General features: G+C 28.5%; 2 protein-coding genes across 9 annotated transcripts in view; one reads left to right on the top strand and one right to left on the bottom strand.

Annotated features, from left to right (window-relative positions):
- The window catches only part of LOC122501477 (potassium voltage-gated channel protein eag), a 97,453-nt gene that overhangs the window by 7,829 nt on the left and 61,970 nt on the right, over nt 1-27,654 (bottom strand). For 4 of the 7 annotated variants that reach the window (XM_043610973.1, XM_043610975.1, XM_043610974.1 and 1 more), the window contains 3 exons: nt 15,937-16,052; nt 14,560-14,694; nt 6,012-6,154 (listed from right to left, as the gene is read on the bottom strand). In XM_043610973.1, the coding sequence (XP_043466908.1) occupies nt 6,012-6,154; nt 14,560-14,694; nt 15,937-16,052 (394 nt within the window). The remainder of the gene's footprint in view (nt 1-6,011; nt 6,155-14,559; nt 14,695-15,936; nt 16,053-27,654) is intronic. The other 3 variants (XM_043610977.1, XM_043610978.1, XM_043610980.1) reach the window with 1 other exon arrangement.
- Nucleotides 4,390-26,776, top strand: LOC122501482 (MTOR-associated protein MEAK7). 2 transcript variants are annotated; one of them, XM_043610985.1, is made up of 2 exons: nt 4,390-4,786; nt 24,432-26,776. In XM_043610985.1, the coding sequence occupies exon 2, from the start codon at nt 24,432-24,434 to the stop codon at nt 25,764-25,766; it is 1,335 nt and encodes a 444-aa protein (XP_043466920.1). In that variant the 5' UTR covers nt 4,390-4,786; the 3' UTR covers nt 25,767-26,776. The 2 variants fall into 2 exon arrangements, with proteins under 2 accessions (XP_043466920.1, XP_043466919.1); XM_043610984.1 differs by lacking the exon at nt 4,390-4,786 and adding an exon at nt 18,549-18,793.

Raw genomic sequence — 27,654 nt, 5'->3', positions numbered from 1 at the left:
GACTAATTTGGAAAATAATTGAATTCCTGTGAAATTTTTATTATTTTTGAAAATAATTAAATGTTTGCGTAGAATTTAATTTAATTTTTTCTTTTTAATTCTTTTGGAAAATTTTATTAAATTAGAAAATATTGAAAATCATTGAACTGTTGAAAATTTTCTGAAAATAATTGAAATTTTGACGAGAATTTTAAAAAAATGTTTGGAAAATAATTGAATTTTGGAGAAAAATTTTATTATTTATAATTGAAATTTTGACGAGAATTTTATTATCTACTTTTGAAAATAATTGAATTTCTGCAATATTTTGTAACTTCTCCAAAATTCAATTCTTTTTAGCGTTTTTAGATAAAATTTTTTTATAAATCCGTTATTTATAATAAATTAAATATATATTTTAAAAAATTTAACTAATTTGAGAAGAATTTGAATTATTAAAATTTTTCAAAAATCTAAGTTCATTAAAATTTCTAATTATAAATTCATTCAAAATTAAATTTTTATATTATTTTAAATTGAAACCGGTTGAAGTTCATTTATTCATGGAAATTGTAATCGGAACTCTTTTAAAATTGAATTAATTTTGAAATATTTAAGTCAAATTATTCATTAAATAATTTCTAAGTAATAATTTTGTGATAGAATTAAATTATTTAAAAAGAAATTGTCGTCGGAAATAGAAAAATTTGAAGGTTTTTTATTAGAATTCGTGGTAATTTCATAGATAATGAGGCAAACAAAAAAGACACAAATATACAGAATTTTCTTATGAATTCTAAAAATTTAATTTTTTTCCAGTACATTTAATAAAAATCCCTGACTTTTTCCTGAATTCCCTGTGTCATAATATATTATTATAGTTATAATAATATTAAAACTATATTCAAATTCATATTCTATTTTTATGAAAAAATAATTTGAATTTAAAATGTTTACATTCTATTATTTTTCAAATTGCTAATTTTATTTTAAAAAGTGAGTAAGAACTCTCTAAATTTGAATTTGTAAAAATATTTACTAATTTAAATCAATGACTGAATTTTTGCTTTTGAATTAGTAAATTTGACTAATAAATAGTAATTTCTACTAATTTATTAGTAAATTTTACTAATTCAAAAGCGAAAAGTCAGTCATTAATTCAAATTAGTAAATATTTTTACTAATTCAAATTTAGAGAGAAGCTGCACGCGAATTGTTGCTAGTATAATTAAATAAGTAATTTATTAACTGAACGAATTCATTACCTTTAATTATTAAAAAAAATGCTTTATCTTATTGAGTATCATCAGATTTGCTACTCTTATTTCCTTTCTCAATCAACTCGGCATGAAACGGATATGCATATGCAGAAAAATTGCCAATTTTTTCCCCCTTAATGTAGTTGTAAGATTTAAAGCACGATTCACAGAAGAAGCAAGGATCGTGAGGAAGTCGTTGATTATCAGTCGTAATCCATCGAACGCTAAAAATTCCACACGTCATGCAATAACGATTAATGTACGGCTTTATCCTGTGTATCCTCGGATACGCCTCAATCGGCAAATCATCATTCGAATTCACCAATCTCGAATCACTGAATACAATCAAATGCTCACAATTCCCCTGATGTTGATAGACCCACGGGAAACCGAATTTCACCTTCAACGAGTCAATTCGCGTCGTCTCCATGAGTGCCGTGTCGAAAGTGCCAATATTTCGGGAAATTGCCCACTCTCTAATGACACTGCTAATGTCTTTATTCGTCGGATCCCTCATGTCATTGTAAAAAGTTCCCTCGATAAAGAAAAATCCCGATTTATAAACTTGCTTCGCCGAAGGTCCCGCTTTCAAAACTGGCTTCTCACTCACATCCGTAGCAATCGAAAGATCAGACAAACAGGAGATTTTGTCCCGAACATCGGCCAATGTTTGCGAACCGAGAATCACTAACATATTACTCAAGCAGACTTTCATTAATTGAGCGGATATTTTACTGTAACTCCGATGTTTGAAAGGCGCGTAAACTCGAATGTAAACCAAAATATCCTCACCTGGACTCGCAATGTTTTTACATGTTTTATCAACGTCATATTTCACGGTTATCTCACTTCGGTATTTTGTTGCTCGCCACGTGGGTTTCGTGTATTTCACCGTTGTTTTTAAATCTTTTAGCGTTTGAAGTGGAATATCCTCTGGAATGCTTGTTCCCTCGATAACTTCCTTGTATAAAGATCTATGATGACAGGAGACTTCGACTTCATCGGGAATTGTCAAGTTATCGACGCTGCAATAATCTCTCAGCATATTATACTCCTCGGAATTAATTGTCACTCCCATTATTTCGATAATTGATTTTTGATTCTTTGGCTTTTCGTCGGAATAGAATTTGTTTTTCTGAGCACCATATTCTTGAAAGTAATTGTTCAGGTTGATTTTCTGCGATGAATTGTATAAATGATCGTAGAAACCTTTTTGATTCGACATTATTTCAAAATTCTAGGTAATTATTTATGCACTTTTTGAATAAGAAAAAAGAAGATTTTAGTGAAAAAAAGCAACCGGTACTGTTTTTTTGGTTATGTTTTACATTCGATGGGGAATGATTTAATATTTCTGGGTTTTTGACTTTCTTTTAGGTATTTTTTTTGTTATTTTCGTATACTTGAAAAGCACGTTAATAGATTATTAACTTATTTGTTAAATAGTTTATGTATTTAAACATTAATGTGGTTATAATGTTGACTTGGGAATAAAGTAAACATAAACCGAAAATGTAAATCAAAACACTAACATTTAAGCATAGACGAAATATTATATAGAGAGTAAGCCCAATGTAGAAACAGAATTGACCGCAGGGAACGTAAAGGTTATTCTACACTGTCCTTAAGGTGTTTACATACTTCCGAACCTTCCGAAAAAAGTGATAAAGGACAGAGACGCATGATTTTCCCCTAAACGACAAATGGTCGAATGTTCAAATGGTCGAATACCAAGTAGTCGAATCGTTAACTGGTCGAATGCTAAAAACATCGAATGCTAAAAACGTCGAATGTTCAAAATATCGAATCGTCAATTTGTCGAATGATCAAAACGTCGAATTCTCAAATGGTCGAATGCTAAAAACATCGAATCGTCAAATGGTCGAATGCTCAAAAGGTCGAATCGTCAAATGGTCGAATGCTAAAAACATCGAATTCTCAAATGGTCGAATGTTCAAAACGTCGAATCGTCATTTAGTCGAATGCTAAAAACGTCGAATCGTCAAATAGTCGAATGTTCAAAAGGTCGAATCGTCAAATGGTCGAATACTCAAAAGGTCGAATCGTCAAATAGTCGAATGCTAAAAGCGTCGAATTCTCAAATGGTCGAATGTTCAAAACGTCGAATTCTCAAATGGTCGAATGCTCAAAACGTCGAATCCTCAAATGGTCGAATGCTCAAAACGTCGAATTCTCAAATGGTCGAATGCTCAAAACGTCGAATCATCAAAAATTCGAAAAATTTGCTTGGTTTAAGTCAACATTAACTTAAACCAAGCAAATTTTTCGAATTTTTGACGATTCGACGTTTTGAGCATTCGACCATTTGACGATTCGACGTTTTTAGCATTCGACCATTTGAGCATTCGACCTTTTGAGCATTCGACCATTTGACGATTCGATGTTTTTAGCATTCGACCATTTGAAGATTCGACGTTTTTAGCATTCGACCAAATGACGATTCGACGTTTTGAACATTCGACCATTTGAGAATTCGATGTTTTTAGCATTCGACCATTTGACGATTCGACGTTTTGAACATTCGACTATTTGAGAATTCGATGTTTTTAGCATTCGACCATTTGAGCATTCGACCTTTTGAGCATTCGACCATTTGAGCATTCGACGTATTGAGCATTCGACCATTTGACGATTCGACGTTTTTAGCATTCGACCAAATGACGATTCGACGTTTTGAACATTCGATCAATTGATGAGTCGATGTTTTGAACATTCGACGTTTTGACTATTCGATGTTTCTAGCATTCGACCAGTTAACGATTCGACTACTTGGTATTCGACCATTTGAACATTCGACCACTTGGCGTTTAGGGGAAAATCATGCGTCTCAAAGGACAGACATCTATTTTTTTTCTATTTCAGGTTGAGTTCACAATAGCACCTTGAACGGAACGTAAGAGTAACGAAAAGATATTATTTTCGTTACTTTTACGTTCCGTTCAAGGTGCTGTTGTGAACACAACTTCATACATCTCGTTCGCGAACAAGTGAAGCAGTTGTGCGTTTACCTTTACGTTACACAATTCAGTTGTGCTTAGACCTTTATCCCACTCTCAATTTTTTTAAAAACATTTGTACAATAACTGTCAATAACTATTTTATGTCATATATACATATCAGGACTTGCCAAATCGAAAAATTTTTTCACAAAAAAATAATATTCTGTTTTTTTCTTTCTTTTCTTTTAAACTTTTTCCTCAGTGCCAAAACATTTATTCAATAGAAGCATGATAACACCTGTTTTTTCGGTACAGCTAGATCGAATCAATTTTTTGTTTGAAAGAAATGCTTTTAAGAATTTCTGTTTAGTGAAAAAAATGTATAATTTTCAGTGACAGAAAAAAGTGAAAATAATTTGTTCATAGCATTTTTTTGTTCTATCTTAATGTCCTGACAAGGTTTCAAACTTGTATTAATATCTACAAATAATTTCATAGCATCAATAAAAAGGAGAGGTTTGCAGGTTGAGACACGTTGTGGCACGCAAGTTGAGACGCACAAATTTATTTTGAATCCAGAATTTTCAAGTAGGTAAATTACATGTTCTTATTCAAAATAAAGGTGATGTAGTTAATTCTGCATACGCGTCTGTTTTATTATTTGTTAACAATTGTTTATTGAATGTTAAAACTTGAAAATTTTTTAGAATTCAAAATTGATATTTTTTTGAAACATTACATTTTCTTTTTAGTTTAAAAACAAATACCGTTGGTTATTGAAACTTGAAATTTATTAAAATAATGTAAACAATATTTTAAGAACGCACATGTTGTGCATTAGCGACATTGTTTTAAAAAATGTTGCTCCTGTGATATATTTTTTTAATAAATGAGCGAATAATCTGTTTCTAATTTTAAGGACATTTAGACAATATAACACAGGCCGACAAAATTTCGACGAATCTTAGAACCAAGAACCGGACAATACTTTTCCGATAAGGTTTTTGACGCGCTGAATCCGAATCTGACTTCAGAATTGCCCCATCACGTCAGGTTTTTGAGATATTCTAACCTAAAAGTGCCAAAAACACTTGGGCATTTATGAAGTCCTGTACAATAAAAAAAAATTTTTTCTGAAAGTTATTTGCGGTATCTGAAAGTACTATTCTTCTCCTTTAAAAAGCCTTTTGAAACTTTAAAAAATCTTTATTTTTCTCTGAGATATCGTCATTTGAAGTTTTTGAATTTGGTAAATTGGTCAATATTCGTACACTGACCAGATTCAAAAACTTTAAAAGACGATATCTCAGTGAAAAATAAAGATGTTTTCAAGTTTCGAAAGGCTTTTTAAGGGGAAGAATAGTACTTTCAGATACCACAAATAACTTTTAGAAAAAAATTTTTTCTTGATTGTACAGGACTAATATCTCTTGAAGGATAACAAAAATCAATGGTTTTAGGATAAAAATTTTTGGAAATCCTTGTCAGATTTTAGATATTGGTGATCGTAATTCATCTATAAAATTTTAGGATAATCGACATCACTATAAAGTTTCTTATGAGGAAGCAAAATGACCCAACAATAGTGCAAATTGTACCCATTAATTTATAAATTTCGCTATTAGGGACTGAAACTAATTAAATTGTTTAAACAATTATGAATAATGAGTTATTATTCTCTATTGCAATACTGCAGTCGAGATCCTAGTTTTCTTTAAATTTTCGAATTTAAAATGACACAAATCATATGTTATATAATATACCTAAAAAACTTAGTTAAAATTAAAAAATTTATAAAATAAATAATATTTACCTAATAATCTGCCCCATTTGCTAGGCTTTGGACGTGCTACTACAGTTTCATCAGTTGAGGGCAGTTTTCGAATTTGAATTTCTTTGGATTCCCCTTCTTTCGATTCTCCTTTTTCTACATCAGTGTGCCTTTCTCTACGAAACCTAAATTGAAAAAAATTAAAAACCCTATTATAATCCTTCTACTTTAAACATTATTATTACACATTTATTTGCTGAAATATTATATTACATCTTATTGAAGTAAATTACGTGGGTTTCTTACAATAAGGGAATTATATATTTTACCTATGATACAATATTCTCTACCAAAACAATACATTGTATACACCCAATTTATTTGTGAAAAGTATGTAAGAAACCCAAGGTAACTTAATTTTAGTGTCACACGTCAAAATTTTCTTTCTGTTATATAATTAACAAAAGATAAAAATATTATATTTGTTTTTTCAATTTGTTTTTTACGAGATGTTCAGTTTTTTGGAATTTTGAAGAACGAATTATTTTGATGTGTATCACTATTACTTGAAATATATTGTCATTACATTCCTCCACTTTAGTACAACTTCTTTCACAAGTATTTCTTAAGTATTGTGAATTTGTATTCTCAACATCACGGTGTAATATTTTGGCAAATGTTATGCAAAGTCTTTTAGTAAGTTTTTGGGAAATATATTGCTTGTCATATACTTCTTACATGACTATTTAACATAATATTTTAATTGCAATTCAATTTTTTTGAATTATATGCTTGCTAACTGTGAAGGCTGTTGCATACATATATATCTCAATCGGAGTTGTGTTCTGACCTGATCTTCAAACAATTTTTTATGAAAATAATTAATTTGATGGTGTATACAAGTGTTTAAGTTAGGATTTTCCATTTCGGTTAATCATATTAACATACAATTGCAGTATATATTATAGTAGAAAATAATTTCAAAACAATCATTGTATCTCCATTTACTAGTTATTCTTATACTTTAAAGTATTTGTATCTTCTAATTGACAATCAAGGTGTTTTTAGTAACCCAGTAAAAAATATTCGACAGAGCAGTTTCATATTGGGAGTAAGTGATGAGTTGATACGAATTTGTGTCAAAATTGGATTTGGATATTTTGGTGAATACTTTTTGCTTCTGTTGAATACTTTCACTATTTAAATTTACCACTCTCTCTAAGTAATTTCTGTCAGTATCGATGCAACCGCTGCCACGCTTAATCACGAAAGATAATTTCAAACGACCCCTACCCACTATGTCAAATTACGAAGATATTTATTCTCTAAAGGAGACTAGAATTAGAAGTAATACTTGTAATTGTTACCTATGCTTAATGGCTTAACGGCTGATTTTTCGTTAGTTATATTAATATACCATAAAAAATCTCCATGTCAGTGATAGGAAACATGCTTTTAGCATAAGTTTGTTTCACTCTTATCTATGAGCTGCTTATGGGTCCTGATTGTCATAACTGTCCTTTTACGGTATATTTATAAATTTTATATTTAATTTAAAGGTAAAGGTCATGTCCGTGCCATGTCGACTACAATTAATGTTTCAAAAGGTCTTTATGGATCTCCAAAACAAAATGGTCTTTTAAAATCTGGTAATGTCAGAAATAAATCCAAAAAAATCATATGAAATTGGTAAAACATGCCTCCATGAAATTGGTAAATATTTGAATCATCATTTTAGCAGTATAAGTATAGCACGTGATATTGTGTTATAAATGTAGAAAAATTACCAGAGAAACAAGTGTCAAACTATAACATCAATTTTGAAACGCAAGATGAATATGCAAAATAATATTGAAAGCTCTTCTAGTAGACACAAAAATGAAGAACTGATTTTAAACACTCGTGATTCAAAAGTCAAGGCAATAGTAAATCCAAAAGAACAAAAAAATACAGTTTTTATTACTGAAAAATTAGACAATTATCAAGTAAATACTGGAGCATCTTCTAATTAAATGTGAAGACTTGCTATATCTCAATTTCTATGATTAACATTTAAGTAAACATCAACTTTATGGCTAGAATTATATCTAACAATAAGAACAAAAATTCAATCAAACTATATAAGAAATTTGATAGGTTAATTTTCTTCAAGTGGAAATACACTGGCTCATAAAAACGTTGATGAAGCTATTCTTTTTTAAACTAAAATTCGATATGTCATATTTTCTAACTCAAACTCAAGTTGCCATGACACTTTTTCTCAATCAGAGATATATTTTTAAATCTGTGAATATAAAAAAAGAAGTAGTTTTAATTTTCTACTTTTCATTACGACACCTGTGACTAATATGCATTACGTGAGAGAGCAAGGAAGTGCAGTTGTGATGCATAAAATATGATATGCGTGCATTTCATCATTTGTTATTAAATATCATACATTATATATTTTATTGTAATTAAAACGCTGACTTTATTCTGAGCTTATAAAAAGGGATTTCAGTTTTTTTATTATTTTCTATTTCATGTTTTGTTAAATCATTGTGAATTTATTTGTTTTGGATTGTCTAAATTATCCAGTTTGATACATAAATAATTAATTGTTCAAATAGTTATGTAATGTATTATATAGTTTCCAATATAGTTTGCAGTGCATAAATATTCAACTATTGGAAATTAACTGTCTGATCAACTGGAAACTGATAAAAAAACACATCTCTACTAAAATCATGATAATTATCTTAGACAAAAATTAAGATTGAGACTTAAACTTTACGGATTTGGAAAGCTTATAAAATTCTGCGTCAGGTTATTGTCAAATAATAGTACAACTTGGAAACGTCAAGATTGTCATCATGGATATGTTCACTAAAGGGCAACCAAACAACAAGAAAAAAATGGATTCATAAAATTCAGAGAAGGTTTCTCATGTGAGTAGGCCGGAAACGGGTTACTGCAGTAGCGGAAATACCGTACATAGCGCTATACACTCAGAAGTAGACAACGAGGCAATAGAAGAGACTCGAGAGATATACTTGCGGCTCAGAAAAGAGGAGGCGACTTGCCTCGACAAAATGGAGTTGGAGGTCGCAAAGATGATGAAGTGACTGCAATGGAAATGGAAGTACCGAAGCCAGAGATTCCTCGATTGGAAAGAATGGGGACAAAAGGATCCGCTGTGCTGATCCGAGTTGGCCAAGGTTTATTGTATGCTGACGTTCTGGGTAAACATCGCAAAGAGGTCAACCCGGACACCTGTCATAAGAGAATAGGAGCAGCAAAAGCTACAAAGAAGGAAGACCTTCTGATTAAGATAAGAGGAGACTCCAACAAGGACGCTTTCTTCGCTGAGGTCACCAAGGCGGTTGGAAGTATGGGTAAGGTGCAGTCGATGGATCGAAGAGTTAAACTCGATATCCGTGATTTGGATTGCCTTACTCAAGAAGCAGAGGTGCAACAAGTGTTGTCTGAAGTTATGGTAAAGCCAGGAAGCAGGAGAGTGACGGTCTTAGGACGCAACAGGCTGGAGAAATTGGGACACGTTAAAAATGGTTTTTATTTGTTGCCCAATTTAAAAAGGGTAATGGTCATCCGGTGTCATCACTGTAAAAAAACCCAACCTGCTGTTTGTGCAAGGAAAAGTTTGTCAATAATGTGTCAACCACTTATATTGCAGGCAGCGGTGGTTGCAGAGTCTTAAGGACGGCCCTTGAGGAAGCGAAGTAGACTCACGCAAGGACTAAAATTAAATAAGAAAGATAGTATTAAAAGGAGCAAATAATTTTATAAGCAAAAAAAACTTCCGTAGAATTTAGTCTCTATCTTCATTTTTATTAAAGATATCAAGATTTTAGTGGAGTTCTGTTTTTTATCCAATCCGGTCGATCGAACTGATAATTTCCGATGGTATAGTGTTCTTCCCAAATATTACTTGACAAATCTTATTGGTCACAAAACGAACTTACCTTAACGTCTCAAGTCCCATAGAATACTATTTAAATTTTATACTACAATTCGCAATAATTATGAACAGAAGGCGTTCTTGAAACTCGTACAACATTTTTCTCCTACAACTTGTTTAATTAAAACGTTGCGCGAGCTTCAAAAAACTGTTCAAACAAATTATGAACGATACGTTTCATAACAAAGTCATAAAAAGCCATGTAAAAACGATAGTCAAATACAAAACACTTAGTCACATATGACTGGACAGTTGTACTAGCAAAGAAACATTACTTTTTAGATGACGAGGTTCAGTTGCAGCGCCTCCAGAGGGTTTAGGTTTCAAGGTTTAATTGGTAAAAATATTCGGGATGTGTTGACTAGGTTGGAACACCTGTTAGTTTTTGCCAGTATGAGGCATTGATTGAATTTCAATGACTGTTTTGAATTATTTTTTTTTATCTAACTTAAACACTGTAGTTCTCCGCTGATTTGATTAGTCCAAAAGCTGAATCTGACCTAAACCACGAACTGAATCAGATCAAACATATTTACCATAATAATATAATTAGCTTACAATTTTTACAATTTAAAAAAAACAATGTAAAAATATTATTTAAATACTTTCTTTAAAATATTTATTTAATCAATTTATTAATTCCAGTGAGCATGGTGTCGTAAGTTGTCTTCAAAATTTTGAAAATCCATGTCCATTCAGAGGACGTTCTAAAGTCACCTTATTTCCAATAGACGTCTTTCATTGTATAAGATGTTTTCAAGACCTCCTTTGCCGGAAAACAGAATATAATTGGAGTCTTGCCTTAATACAATGGTCCTTAATTTAAATAAATTTCGAATTTGTTTGAGAAATGTTTATGGTCTGCTTTAGGCACATTTCTTTAATTGACATTAAATTAAAAAAAAAACACTATTTTGACAAAACTTTTGTATTTGTATCCACTGGATATTGTTAACATAACCTAAAATTGTTTATATTTCTATTTTTTGAAACTATTCATAACTTTGATACTTTATTTTTTAAACCTCCTTACCATTATTATAAATAAATATCAAAGAGGAAAGAAAGTTAGGGTACAATTAATTTCAGGACCACTGTGACAAGTTTACAGGTAAATTGATAAGAAAAGTAGTCTTACCTGAATATTACACCGTGATATTGTAAACCTTGCATTATAAAACACTTTATACATGTGTAACAAGTTGTGATGTTTGGGAATCAGAATTAGAATAATACATAGAAGTGACAACTACATGATACTGTACGTGGATTCTTTAGTTAGCGTTATTTCTAATATTGGTATATTTAATATATAAAATTTTGATTAGTTAATGGCATTATCTACTCAGGCTGTTAGGGTAAAAAATCCAGCAGTGTTTACGAGCAACCTACTTTGATGTGCCTACAGGATAAAAATGTATTTTTATGAAAATAAATTATATATATATATATATATACACACACTGTAATCAGTATCTTTGTCAGTAAACGCCACGGAATGAAATTACAAAATAAGTCAACGTTAGTTGTCAACAAAATCTCAGTTGACTGTTTCTATCCTAATAGACTTTTCAACAACTCATGAAGGTCTGTCTATTTTTAAAGGCTGTTTCCCTAGTGTTAGTTAGAGGACCCTATTTGGATCCCCGATGATGAGTCGGTCATTTCCGAATCAGAGTCACTAACCTTTAAGCCACAAATGTTGATTCGTCTAATTCTACATTTTTCACAGCGTGACATTATGTTTAACGGAACTTCAAATCAAAGTTGCAGCATGATACAAGTCTTGGTAGGCAAGCTTGAACTCGATTGACGTTGTAAAGACGCGTCCACCTCGCCTGCGCATGAAGATCTGCAATCTGGCTCTACGCTAACAGTCGTATGAGGTGTGCCTGTGATTAGAAACAGTAATCATAGGCACCCAGTGCAAAAAGAATTTAAATAATACATTATTATGTACAAACCGAATGGGAATATTTGTAAACTCCTGTACAAAAGACTGATAGAACTCGGATATAAAAAACGAGGAGTGAATTTCTAAATAATGTTTCTCAAAACAAAAAAAACTTATAGTATGTTATAAACAATCTGTTTTCATAATACACATTAGTTAACCGGAAAATTATCTTATAAAATACATTTTCATTTTTACTAACGTCAGCTTCCCAATTAAAATAAGGGTTTAAAAATTCTAAAAGAATTTTAAATTTGCGATTTATTTGTATGTTGCGATTCAAATTAGAATGCAAGCTTTTGAAAGTTCTTTAACATTTAGAAATGGTTTTAATAATGTTCACTATTTTATTATACCCACAAACTAGAGTAGTCTTTATTTTTATGCTAATTTAAAAAATAGTTCAAAAATTGCAGCATCATTTTGAGATATTTTAAACTAAAGTCAGGTCTTCCGACTAGACTGTAACATTAGGTACTGCAACGAACTTTAATTTCTAATCCAATATTAGGCCCAGAAATTTCAGAAAATGTTACAGTTACTATAAACCGACGGATTTTCAGCGGGAAGTTTTATGATCATACAGAGACAAAATATATCAAAATTTTGACAGTATGAAGCAAATTTATGATCAATTATTAATTCTTTGTAAGAAGTTTCAAGTTGCTTTGTAGGTTCTCTAGTTTATGGGTATTAAAATTTCCGAACTGTGTAATTGTTTAAATTTATATTTGTAAAAATAAACAAGAATAAAATTTAATTAGGAAGCAGTTCAAGTACATTAATGCCCATTTATTCGAAGCCTCTATGATAAAATCATGATATTTGTCCTAATATGAAATTTTTAGTCCCCTTGCCTTACAACGGATTTCTTAATCTATATTTCGTAGCTTGCATTTTATTTCAAGTATTTATGCCATTAAAACGTTACGTATTTTCATTATTAAAAATATTTTATATAAATAATGATTGGAATATCAAAAGGTTTATTCTATACATCAGCATTATAATCTTACGCAGTCAAACTTAAACTTATATTCAAGACAGCATCAGGCTTCTTACAACTTTCATGTACAATAGAAAATTTTAATAAACTTCTTTATATCGATCCTTTTAGTTGACAAAAAAACTTTATACTTTTGATATTTGTCTAGGCGTTTCTTCAGAACTGTTGTTGTTTCCCTATACTGGAAAATCCTATATAGGTACCTACAAGGAATTCTATAAGGATCCCATGTAAATTATTATAGGATTCTTTATATTTATATTTAGGAACATATGTAAGTTCATATCAAGAAATTTTCTGTAGGAAAAATGTACTTTTTCCTATAGGGTCTCCTATATGGGAATGGTCTATTAAATTTTTCTTCCTTTTGGTGCATGTCGAAAGAACGAAATTAAATAAGGTTGTTACAGTTTTTTAAAATATATGAAAAGAATAATTCTTCAATGTTAATAATGAAACCTAAGAGCACAAGTTTTTAACTATTCTGTAAATAAAAAGATGAAAGCGTAGAGGTCTGACTGGATAAGCGGAGGGTTACGCTTGTAATATTTTCATTTCCATACTTTAAGGTGTGTGAGAAACAATTTTCTTATTTCTATCGATTTTTAGTTGTCTTATCTGTTGTTCTGAAATTAAATTAAATTTTAACTTGTTTTGTTATTACAAGATTCGATTTCCCACTTGTCAGTGACAAAATTTTTTTTTGTAGCGTGTCTTGACGTCACATTTTTGGCGGTGCATGATCGTGATCAATATGTTAGGTGATGGCTTTGGTCTCTGACTGATAAGTTTAGTTCTGTTTATACGAAACTTATTTTCCCGCGTAATCGCAGCGTGATTGTAATTTTAAGATCTAAAAATTACTGATGTATGAGTTATGAAAGTTTTATTAATATTAAAAGGATCGATATAAAAGAAGAATTAACATTCATCTTTTTATTTATTTTATAATAATCTAAAGAAAAGATATCAAAATGATTAGTGAATAGTATTTACAAAAGATCAGCATCCATATTCGACTAATCTATAGATAAGACGCGAAATTGCTCCTGATAATATTAAATAAGTAATAAAATTCAAAATGCTCTTTAATGCTAGACCAAAGCCATTTCTTATAATTTAATCAATTATTTGAAAAGTAGTAAAATGAGTAATGAAAATAGATATTTAAAATAAGAAAAATATGCGTACATTACATATGGGATTATATATTGAAATGTGATATTTCGCTTGCAACTAATTTAACCCTCAGAGCACACATACATATATCATAAGTTAGTAAAAAATATTTATTTTATATAAGTTTTTGATAGTGCTTCTTGACAACATATCAGAAACCCCAAATATTTCAAATGTAGAATGTAAGAAAAAATTTGATACAAAAATTTAACTTCGAATAAGGTTTTATGTCATACGTATAAGGTTTTATAAGGTTGTATGCGCTCCGAAGGTTAGATGATATTAATGATAATGTAAAGTATTATAGTGGGAGTATTAATAATAGTAATAACAACCATAATTAAGATAATAATTAAGATAATAAATATTAATAATATAAATAGGAAAAAGAATAGGTAACAAGTGTAAATACGAGAAAAGATTGTAGCCAAGATATATGTAAGAAAGAAAGAAAAAGGAGAGAAATAAATAAGTATAAAGAAAATGAAATTGCCTAAAATTTGGCCATGGCGGCAGGACGGATACGGTGAGTTCTTCGTCGGAGTCTTGAGCCGATCGCTCAGGAGACCTATTTAAGCCGGTTGCGATACTGCTTATGCTGATTTGTGGTTCCACGTCAGTTTTAAATCTTCTCGTACATAGCCAACCAGGCAATGATCAAGAGTATTTTTATCAACATTTTTTATCACAATTAAGTGTCCGCAATTACTAATCATATTTCTTTCTTTTGACAATTTATATCACACTGTATAATTTTTTATATTATCCAATGTTTTTTATTAATGAAATAATTTAAATATGAATTTTTTTTAGTGTTGCTCGTTTCACGCTTGCCTAAGATTTTTATAGTTATAACATGACAGTTAAATAAGGCTGAAAATTTTAGAAGTAAATAAACATCTTAAATATTAAAATGAAATACTTTTTTTTTGTTGAAATATGTAATAAATAGTTTTAAAATATTGATATTAGTTTTATTTTTATTTCAAAAAATTGTTTGGTTGATGAAAAATATTTTTGAAAAATTTTAAACTTTATATGAATACGTTTAATTAAATTCTTAAAGAAAGTTGAATAATGAAAATAAAATACTTTGTCTGTCTTAAAATTAGTAAATAGCTTATATAGTTTACCTTAAATCAAATATGCGTAATTTTTAGAAACGTTTAAAAAACCATGTAACTTATAAGAGCGTAGCAGAAAATATTTATTTTTTTGATTATGTATACTTCATGAAATTCTTTAATGACTCAAAGGTTATCTGATTAAATTTTTTTTCAGTTTGAAAATACTTGCATCATCTTATTAATTTCAAACCCTCTTTGTTCTAGAATTTATAAAATTCTGAACACTGACAGTTGACAAATAGATAATAAACTCTTAATTCCAAGGAATTAGGCATTAAAATATTATCTTCCGATGAATTTGCTTTTCACATGGATTTTAATAATGTATAAACTAATTTTTGCAACCCAAAGAGAGAAAAAGTAGTCTTAATTTTTTTTATCAAATCAATATAAAATAGTTATACATATTTGATTTAGAGCAGAGAATAGTACCCAGTAGGCAAAAAAACATCCTTGGTTCAATAACATCCCCAAAACAACAATTTGTTTATAATATAATTTTTAAAAATGAATTAAAACAAATAAGGAAAGTACTTGAGATAGGTCTAAGATAGGTATATCTTTAAATAAATTTAAATTTGCGAATTTATCTATAAGTAGAGCATAATATATGTGGGTCCCTTCTATAGACCTTTACCCAAATATAAAATTATTAAAGTTTCTAATTATGTTTTTGTACCCACTGAGTAATTAAATAAACATTCACCGTCTTGATGCGAAAAATATATTAATGTTATTCATACCTTGAAAAAATCTTTCGAACAAGATGATCCTGGGATTGGTCCAACTGTGGTTCATTTTTTCTCCTCTCTGCTAATTCCCTTTCACGGCGAACATCAGCGACTTTCCGAAAAATTAGCTGAAAATAACTTAAATTAAAAATTTTTGAAACACAAATTATCATCAAACAAGAAATACTTAAAAACTAAACATTGAAAAACAGAGGACATTTAAAAAACTAGTTCCAAGTTTCATATTCTATATCGCCTTTAAAGGGTTAAAATAATAAGTAAAATTGTGGGCACTGGGACATGGGATGTCTTTAAGACATCCTTCTGACGTCTATGTCCGTTCGAATGACATCCAAAAGACTTCTTATGCCCTTTCGTCAAGTTTGGAATTGCACAAAATTTCTGTTATGAAAGGTAAGTAATCTGTTCCATATTTACAGTATGTAAGGTACATCCCAGAAAGTTATATTATTATTATTAAATATAGTTTACTACAACTTTATGTATTTTGAAAAAACATTTCAATTTATATTAATCAATTAAAAAAGATTATATATAGAAAAACTATCATGGTCTTATTTTTTAAAAATTCAAGACTTTTTAAGAGTCACAGAGTCAGAAATATTATATTTCGAAAATTGATTATTACATTATATAAATTATTTATTGTATAATTATTATGAATTAAGATACATTTTTGCATCAAAATTAAATTTGTTTAACATTGTAATTAATTTCTCCTTCTTTTTATACTTGACGCAGGTGCACTTTTTTTAAAACTTTATAATTAACTTATTTATTCAAAGTCAATGCGATTTTCACTGCACAATAAGTTAGTTCGAATATTGAACTAATGATTTTTACTTTTTTGGGTAATGATAACATTATTACTTTTATATAATTAAAGTATTTACATTACATGCGCCGTTTTACCCGCCTCTCCCCTAATAATAAAGATCGTACAGAAAATTCCCCTTTGAAAAGCTGAAAGATAGAGAATAAAGAAAACAGATAGTGAGGAGGACAATGCAATAAAAATAATTCAGTCAACAAAAATTTAGGGGGAGAGCTATACAATAAGTGACAATGAAGATCCCATTGATTGACTAAATAGTACATTATGCTTTAGTGTTGGCTTATTATTATTCCCCTTAATGAATAAGAATCAAATACAAATTTTGAATTCATATTATTTTTTATTAAACATAAATGTTATTTTAAATTAAATAAAGAAGTATTTTCAGTTTAAAAATTTAAAAAATATGATTATTATTAAATTTTATTATATGAAAACTCATTTGTTTTTTTTCTAACTAATTTCAGAACATAAAAACAAATGAGTTTTCGTATAATAAAATTTAATAATAATCATATTTTTTTAAATTCTTATCCTATACTTTTTTTTTTAAATGCTAAAACTTTTGTAAATATTAATTTTATCATTCGAAAATTTTTTTATGGGTACAAAAACATATTTTCTATAAAATTGCGTATGGATTTTAAAATCTATCAATTTTTAGAAAAAATAAAAATTCAAAAAGGGTCAAATTATTTTCTGACCAATTTTTTTGATGACCCTTGATTTCCTCTCAAAAAATTACTATAAAAATAATTTTATTAAATATTTAAAATATGTTCTTCATATATAGTTAAAAATATAGGTTTACCCTCCCCTTAAGAAAATTGAATTTTTCAAGAATTTAATTTTATTAATTATTGATAAATAATTATATTTTACAGACAGTCACAATCGAATATTTATGTTAGTGTTAAAAAGCATCTACATAGTAATTTAATTTTTAAATATAATTATAAAACATCTATTAATTATTCGTTAATTTTTTAAAAAAACTAACATAAATTTTTTTTTCAAATTCGCAATTTGCGAAAAATTTTATTCGAAATTTTGAAAACTTAGTTTCTTTCAAATATTTCAATTCTATTTTTTAAAGAGAATTGAATTTTTATAAATTAAAGTTAAATTAATAATAATTTTAATAAAATAAATAAATCAATAATAAATAAATATTTATTTAAATAAATTTATATAAATATTTTGTAAATAATTGAAAATTATAAAAATAATTGAAGTTTCTATAAGAAATTCGATTAAATATAATAAGTCAATTTTTTAATATATTTTACCGTAATTTTTGAAAATAATGCAGAGAAGTTGGCTACAGTATAGCTAATTTTATTTTAAAAATAGACCCAATTTTTAAAGTTTTAAATTACCTAAATTATTGCTTTGAAAAATTGTCTTTTTTTATAATTGAACTGCCCTTGGGTTTTTTTATAATAGGAAAAAATTTAAATTTCTGTCTGGAAATAAGGGGAAAAGAAATTTAAATTGTTTTGTGGAGCTCTGAATTATTGCGAGATATGCTATATATTATACATGATTGTCATAAATTTATATTATTGTTGCCCAACTTTAACTTTTTATTGTCTAAACTTTTTTAAATGTTTTATATAAATTCAAAATAGCGGTGAATTTAATTAAGAAATCTGAAATAATATTTTTTTTGAATCTAAAATTACTATATTTTATATCTTGAAAGATAAAAATGTAATGAATGAAATACGCGGGTCGCGCAAGCGCTACCTGAAGAGTCGATAGAAGTAGAAGAAGCAGACGATAAGAAGGAGCAATAGGATAACCTTAAATATATAACAACTAATTTCTCCTCATCTTCCCATTATTCAATAACAATTTGCTTGTTACCCAGTTTAAAGAGTTCGATGTTCAAGTTAAATTTCATATAGTTAAAAATTTATATAACTGTGATTGTGAAACGAAAGACTTTTTTAGTGAATAAATGAAAGTATATGGATAGTTATTGTACATGAAACAACTGTTATAGAAAAGGTCCGTTCATTAAAATTGTTTACTTTTATAAAATCCATCAAATTTTATTTATTTTTCAAACTATTGACATTCATTTCAATTAATATTCATTTCTTTTCTTTTCACAATTTGACAATGCTGATTAATTATTAAAATGGCAATTTTATTTATTCAGCTGTTGGAGGAATTGACCTAATTTGGGTTTTTTTTTAATTTTATATGTTTTGTTTTATATCTGTTTTCAAGGGAACTCATCGGTGTAAATAGAAACACTTGTGTTATATTTATAGTAACTTTTTAGAAATGAACAAATCTCTGAAATATTTTGCATTATTTCACTTTTGAAAATTTAAGAAATCACTTATAACTAAAAGTCGTTTATGTATATTATTATTTTTAAATTAGATATGTTGATTACTGTTCCACCTGTGCTTTTAATTAATATGTTAAATTTTTTTTATTTTCCAATTAATATAAAGTGTCTTTTACTTCTATCAAATTTTAGTATATATGTCACTGTTTTTTTCAATGTTTTGTAATATTTTTATAAAAAGTTTTTGTTAATTTTTCCATAAACTTTCTTTTATTGCATACTTTTTAAAAATATGTTTAAAATATGTAGACGATAGTATATGTGTGTATATGTAAATATTTTTGTAAATTTGTATATTTGTATTAAAAACTTTTGAATTTTATTTATTTACGTTATTATTATGGTACTATTTATACCTTAAAACGAAATGGATTTTATTTCAACAATTGCGTCATTCTACATTCTTTTATTTATTTATTCAATTTTGATGATATTATTATCATTATTATTAATATTATTATTATTTTCGAAAATCAGATTGCATAATTATATATTTCACTTATTCGAATATTAATTTTTAAAGTACTATAAATCTAAAGTCACGCTACATTGTAATTTAAAATGAAATAAATTTTACTTAGATAAATGCTGTCATTATTCTCTTCTTTTTTTTGCTTCTAAATAATTTTTTATTTATTTCAAAATTTAAATAAATACAAAATTTGAATATTCATTTTAAATCGAAACACTAGTAGAATAAGAAAAATTAATTAATTTAAAAATCTTTTCTTCTGACTAATTTGTATAGTTTATATAGTATTTTACTAGAAGACAAATTAAAAAACTAATGAAATAGCATAATTTAAAAACTGTGTATATACAGAACATTTAGGTTAGGTACTCGAATCTTTCAATTATATATGTATGAATTGAACTAAGCTTTCATATTGATTACAAGAAATTATATTAAATTACTATAATTAAAATCTTAGTTTGCAAATAAAAATATTAATAAATTAAACAAAATTAAATTTTTTAATTTTATGAGTAATACACTCGGCTCTTTTATCGATAATGTTGAAATTTAAACAAGTTTTTACAATTATGATTATTATAATTTTCACTAATTTCATTTTTATTTCTCTTTATGTTTATATTATTATTTTTTATTTAGTTTCTATAAAATTCATATTGAATATTCTGTCTTACTATAATTTCATTATCTACTTAGTTTCTTGCTAATCCTAACTTATTTAAATCTTTTTTGGATTTTTTCAATGTTTTGCCTTTTATTTTACTTCATTAATTTTTAACTTTCATTATAATTTTTTTGCTCCAGTGTTTGTCAATTTATTTAATATTATTTAATTATTAATATTACATTTAAATTTAATAAATTTTTTTTTTTAATTTTGTATGTCTTTTTTTTGACTTATTAATTTTTGATATAAGATATCTTATATCTTTTTATTTTTTCTTTTTTGTTAAATTATTATTCTTTGTAATTATTTTAATTTTTTATATTTTTTGATAGACTCATCCCTGATGAGAAAATCATTTAGATATTTCGAAATGTTGAAGTAAATATATTTTTATCATTGTCCCAATTTTTGTTTGTTTTATTTACCTTCTTTTTTAATTTTATAATTATAATATTACCCAACGGGAAGTTGCCAATGTTAACGATTGGTTCAATAATGGGCCATGCTTGGTACCCAATGGTTTTTTCTTGGCAAAACAATTGGCAACCATCATTGGACCACCAATGGTTTAAACTTGGGATGATCACGCTACTGCCAATGATCGGTAGCCAAGCATCGGGCCAATATTAGTTGCCAAGGAATTGCCAAGGAAACAAAATCGATTTTCAAAAGCTTGATTTTTTATTGGCAGCCAACAAAAAACCAAGGTTTTAAAAATTGGTTTTTTTTAATTATTAATTAAAATTTATTTTTAAAAAATATATTTTTCAAAAATTTATTTTTTAAAAATATATATTTTTTTAAATTAATAGAACATATTAATTTAATTTGTCACCTCTGGTAAAACAAAGATGAAAGACTGATAAATTCCCTCACTTTATATTTTACAGTGGAGGGATGACTGTGAATGTCTTTGCGAGAGAGAAGCAGGTACTTATATAGAGCCAGTGAGAAAGGTCACAAGCGAGAAGAAATCACTAGCATGCACTCTGGCGGCGTTTGTCGGAAGTGGCGCAACGTTGGTTGCCAAGCGCTGTGTCGATAATGTCAGGATATGCATGCGCGCCAGAAAACAGTTCCGACAAGCGCCGCCAGAGTGCATGCTAGTGATTCCTTCTCGCTTGTGACCTGTTTCACTGACTCTATAAGTACCTGCTCCTCTCTCGCAAAGACATTCACAGTTATCCCTCCACTGTAAAATATAAAGTGAGGGAATTTATCAGTCTTTCATCTTTGTTTTACCAGAGGTGACAAATTAAATTAATATGTTGTATTAATTTAAAAAAATATATATTTTTAAAAAATATATTTTTTTAAAATAAATTTTTGAAAAATATATTTTTTAAAAATAAATTTTAATTAATAATTAAAAAAAATCAATTTTCAAAACCTTGGTTTTTTGTTGGCTGCCAATAAAAAATCAAACTTTTGAAAATCGATTTTGTTTCCTTGGCAATTCCTTGGCAACTAATATTGGCCCGATGCTTGGCTACCGATCATTGGCAGTAGCGTGATCATCCCAAGTTTAAACCATTGGTGGTCCAATGATGGTTGCCATTAATGTTCCAATAATGGAACGGAGTTCGCCAAGCATGGCCCATTATTGAACCAATCGTTTACTTCCCATTGGGTATTGTATTAATTAAAAAACATAAGCATTATAAAAACATTACCAGAGGGCAGCACCTAACGGGCACATAAAAATCTCTTAGTTTACTATTCCTATATCGCTGTTTATGTTAATAAATCTCTAATTTTTTGAACGCAAATTAAAGAGATTCTATTTTTTGTTACCAAATACTAATTGCCTACTCAAAAAAACATTGTTTTACCAAAAAATTTTCAAATCTAATTTTTTCACTTTTCTTTACGTCTTCTGACCTCGCAGAATCTCATATTAAAAATGAGTACATCATGTTGCAAAATTTGATGCAAATATTTTTAATTTTAGTTTGAGTTTGTCTATATTTGAATCTCAATAATGTAAAATAAATTCAATATTAATATTATATAAATATAAATATAAAAGCCTACAATATATATTTTATATTATTTATAAATATATAAATAATTAATTTTAAAGTCAATTTATATTAAATTCAACAGTTTTAATAAATTCTGCTTTTGAAGAAAGATTTGCCAAATATCTGAAAAGCAAAAGTTTCCAAAAAGAATTTAATTAATAGAAGAGAAAAATTAATTTTACTTTGACTTCAAAATTAATTTTTATTAATTTTAACTTTCAATGTCACAAATTTACAAGCGACGAGAATGAGAATTTGCACTTTGAAGTTAATTTTCTTAGAATTTTATTTATTTATTATAAAAAACCTACTATTTATAAATGGTACCTTAAAAGCAAATTATTGAGTTTATATTGAGAGTTGATCCCCTTTTGTATATATTTATTCGAAAAATATTAAACATAACCTAAAATATTTTGCTTCTAAGGTACTTTTCTTCTGTGCGCGTCTCAATTATGTCGCGTAAACAATTATCAATAATTTATTTTTAGGAAAAAATTAAATATTTCAATTCATCATTCTGTAAATTTACTTGTAGAATAAAATGTTTTCGCAAAATTATTTTCAATTATTTTCAAAAAATCGTAGAATTTTGGAATGGAGTTACTTCATAATTTTCTATTTAAAATTTTTCATATAGAAACGGGGTCATTGACAAACTACATCACGCTTTTTCGGACTTATTTTTACCCCCCTCCCCCCCCTTCGTCACATTTTTTACATACAAAAAATTTTTTTTCCACACTTCGTCACACACAGCTTGACACCCCCCACTCCTAGGAGTGGGACGTAGTTTATGAACGACCCCAACCTCAGATTTTCATATTTTTAATATTTTTTAATATTTTTTTATTTTTTTCATATGGGACCTTCAGATTTTCATATTTTTAAACATGCTATTCAGATTTGAAAATTCTGAAATATACTTTTATGCGGTAATATTTGTTGTTACATTAAGTCTCGTATAATTATTTTATACTAAAAAATGTATTTTAACCATCTGAGAAAAATTTTTAGAAATTATTCAATATCATCGTGAAAATCTAATCTAATCTACATATAAAACTAGTACAATATATGTTTTAAAGGAATATACCTATATTTGATAAACAAATGAAACGACAAATTATTCTTATAAAAATGGCTGAAAATTCTGGTGTTTTAATAAAATAATCACTGCCAAAAAGCTTAAAACTAAAAAAGATTTAGAGACTATACTAAGATGTTAAAGTTAAAGAGCAGTTATTAATTCGTCAAAATTATGACTCGCACTTAAGTACCAGGTTTCAATTGTCAGAATGTGTCATTAAAATGTGACCTTGAATTTATGATATATGCCAATTTGATAATTACACTGCAAAAAGAAGTACATATCTTAATTTAAGATGTTTTGGTAGTAATTTCTAAGATGTTTTGGTAGATATTTTTTAAGTTATTTAAAATATCTTAATTTAAGATGTTAAAAGTATGTTCGTACACATTTTCAGCATATTTTTTGGGAAAAATGTTTTGAGGTTAACTATGGGCTCATATGTAAAACATGTTATGCATCTTAATTTTTAGTGACTTACAGTTTTGTCGCATCTTACAATTCACAAGTAACTTATCGATAAACATTGTATTGCGCCAGAAACATCTTAATTTAAGATACTTTAAAAAACTTACTTTTTTTTACTTCTCTTTTCTTTATTTTTCTAAGATGGAAGAAATATCTTCATCACTGCTAAAACATATAATGCATCTTAGATATCAGTAAGATACTTAAGAAAACATCTTATTTTAAGATGTAAGGTACCATACTTCCATCTTACATCTTACTTTAAGATATAAAAAAGACACCTATTTTTGCACTGTACTGCTTGACATAATATGTACCTCTCCTAAAATTCATTTTTCATTTACTTTCTTTTCCTAAAATTCGTTTTTCAAATTAACCCTCTGCTGATAATAAAAAATTGTCACTTTTGGACACCTGGTCGGGACTATGGAAGTTAGGTTCTATGGGAGATAGAGCGGGGATAAGTTATCATCAGCAGAGGGTTAACTTGTTTTTCAAAATTTGCACAATTTCTGATTAATAATAATCGAAAATAGTGTTAAAAATATGCCATTAATTTTAGATGGGCCATGGATCGAGCAGATCTGCATCTTCTGCAAACATTCTCTCAGCGGAAGAGTTAATTCTAGTGGAGAACCTCTTCAAGTCAATGTCCCGAAGTTCTGGTTCGATTAAGCGTGAAGACATATTCAAGCATTGGTCAATACATTTAGACGAGGATCTCCTGCAATTTGTCGTACGTTACCTGTGCCACGAACCCGGTAAAAGAAGTTCAGCAATAAATGGTGAAAATTTCGGTCGTCTCTATGTTTATGCAGTGCGTGGCAATTCCGAGGAACGTACAAGTCTTATTTTCAATGGTTTCTTCGAGGGCGAACAGAAGCACGAAATACCCGCTACAACATTTCTTCAATATGTGGAGAGTACAATTAGTTCCTATTTGAGAATACAGAAGAATTGCACAAGCACGCACTATCAAAGTTGGAGTAGCATTGGCTGTACGGTGAATGTTCGGAGAATCAGTATGCGGGCGAAGAGTTTGTGCGAAGATATATTACAGTATGGCGATAGCTTGACGGTCGATCAGATAGACAATTGGTTTAGTCATACGGCGACTTTTAAATTAATCCAATCGCATGTATTTCAGTGCCTCTTTCTTGTTTCCCAGAAGAAGAACGATAAGAATACATCAACTCGACTGCACGATTTGAATTTGTTACCGATCTGTAAGGGTTTGGAGAACATTCCACATTTTCCCAGTATTCTAGGAATTGGAGACGTACTGTTTCTCAATTTGAGTTTACCTCATGAAATGCGTAATGAATGGAGATTTCTTTTCTCGAGTCAAGTGCACGGCGAGTCCTTCTCGACGATGTTGGGGAGAATTTCCATGCAAGGTTCAACGATTATAATCGTTCAGGATACGGATGATCATGTCTTTGGGGGTTTCGCCACCGACAGCTGGTCACTAAGTCCAAACTTTAAGGGAAATCAATCATGCTTTTTGTTTAAACTAAATCCCGAGATCCTAACATTTCCGTCTAGTAATTATAATGATCACTATCAGTATTTGAATCTTCATCAGCAGACGATGGTCAATGGTTTGTTAATGGGAGGTCAACATAATTATCCAGGTCTGTGGTTGGACTGTGAATATGGAACTGGAAAGTCGAGTGTATCGTGTACAACTTTTCTGAATTATGCGCAATTGAGTTGTAAGGAGGAGTTTCATATAAAACATCTTGAAGTTTGGGGCGTTGGTCCACTGCAGGAGATGGATGAAGATTTAAGAGATTCGAGATCAATTTTAGATCAAGATCCAACTTCGAAAGTAATGCTTGAATTGTCGGGTCGCAAAATGCACAGCGAAGGTATAAGAGAAGAGAGACCTACCTGAGGGTCATTTCGAAGGTTGAGTAAACGCGTTTTCTTTGTCAAAAATTAAATGTATTTACGAAACTTTCATTACGAATAAAAAATATTTAGTGCTATACAAGTAAAACGATTGCTTGTTTCTGGAGAAGAAACAAAAAACTCTTTAGTCGATTTTAAGGCAAATGCGGGAATACGATATACCAAATGCAGAGAAACTATTCAATAACGAAAATTCTATTTCTGTGAAGCAATGTACATACATTAATTATAATTGTAGGCTAATTTTAGGCATTATGGAGAGCATCGAATGATCGTTATACTCACAACGGCCTGATATACTAATTGTAAATTAATTTTACTGATTGTTAATTGTTTGCTATATAGCTTTATCAACTACGAAAAATAATGAATGTTTCGACAAAAAGTGTGATATGTCGTTTTTATTGTAATTTCGTTACATATCTTGACAGATGTTTCTATCTTGTCGGATGGCTGAAGAAATATACCTCTTTAGAAAAATCATAAGTTTCAAAAGTAGTTTAATTTCTAAATATTTTATTTCTGATTTTTATCTTTAGAAAGACATTAATTATGTTATGAATTTTAACTCAAAAGTTGAAAAATTTGAAAAAAATCTAGAAATTCATAACATAGTTAAAGTTTTCCAATCCTGGAAATCCAAACTAAAAGATACCATTTTTTAAATAAAATGTTTGTTAGCATAATATAAAGATTTTTTTGAATTGTTAAGTCTTCTTGTAGTCTGAAAAGGGTATATTTCTGAATGCAATTCACGATTTATGAAGTATGATGTTGACTAGTAAGAAAATATTTATAGCTATCGATACCCTATCCCACCTAGTCATTTTTTCTGCGTCGAATTAAAGATATTGTCACATTAAGTCTTCTCTCAATATACGATTTATACTGTAAAGATAAATATTTCTTTTTAAATGCTCCAAAAAAACTGTTAAATTATAAAACTTGAAAAACTATGAAAGTGAATAAAACAAGTTTAAGAATATTAAAATATAATTTACAACTTCATTTTTCCCTTAAACGAAACTGCATGCAATTTAATTTTTGCTTAAGTAATTTTTATTCTTCAAATGCACATTCTGATATATTAGTTCTAATATAAAGAGAACATTTTTTATCATAATCTTTTAACACCCGACTTTTTTTTTTAAAAAAATGCAATTTTCGTTATCTTTTAGTATTTAGAGATTTTTGGGGTCACTGACTACAAATTCGATGACAGTTTAAAAATTTTTTAAATTAAAGTGACCTGAGTGACGGTTACCTACCACACCACCGAAATGTCCTTTATTTTATAAAAAAAGTGAAAGACAGTGTTTTTTCTTTCACCTTTTACACATATCTTTCTAAAAATCAAAAAAAGAGTTTATGATATAATCAAAGGTTAACTTAACTTATTTGTTGTGAATTTATATTTTAGAAATCAATATTTGTATGCTCAAGGTTGTTTAAAAAATGTTTATCTGCATAAAATGAAATAAGAAAAAATTGTGTCTCAGTATAAATTTATACTTCGAAGAGAAGGAAGGTCTTTTTTGTATTATTGTAATTGGTCTTACATTGTTTGGGGGCACTCTTATCTTTAAGAAATAATTACAGTCTAATTCAAATTTTTTCTTAAATATAATACAACTGTGTCAATTATATTAAAACAATGATTATTAAAGCTTCGGGTCTCTTGTCAATTTTCTTATTCAATTTACTACTGAATCAAGATTTAAGTTCTGGCATCGGATGGTCACAACATTTTACAAATTTTATTACAAACCATGCCAAAGTGCATCAAGTAATTATCTTAACAGATCAAAATAAAATTAATGAAATTTCCACTGTAGATAATGCTTTTTTAAACATAGTATCGCGATTTCCTG

Source organism: Leptopilina heterotoma, unplaced genomic scaffold (assembly GCF_015476425.1).
Source record: "Leptopilina heterotoma isolate Lh14 unplaced genomic scaffold, ASM1547642v1 Lhet_21, whole genome shotgun sequence".
Lineage (NCBI taxonomy): Eukaryota > Metazoa > Arthropoda > Insecta > Hymenoptera > Figitidae > Leptopilina > Leptopilina heterotoma.
This window is presented reverse-complemented; position numbering and strand designations above follow the sequence as displayed.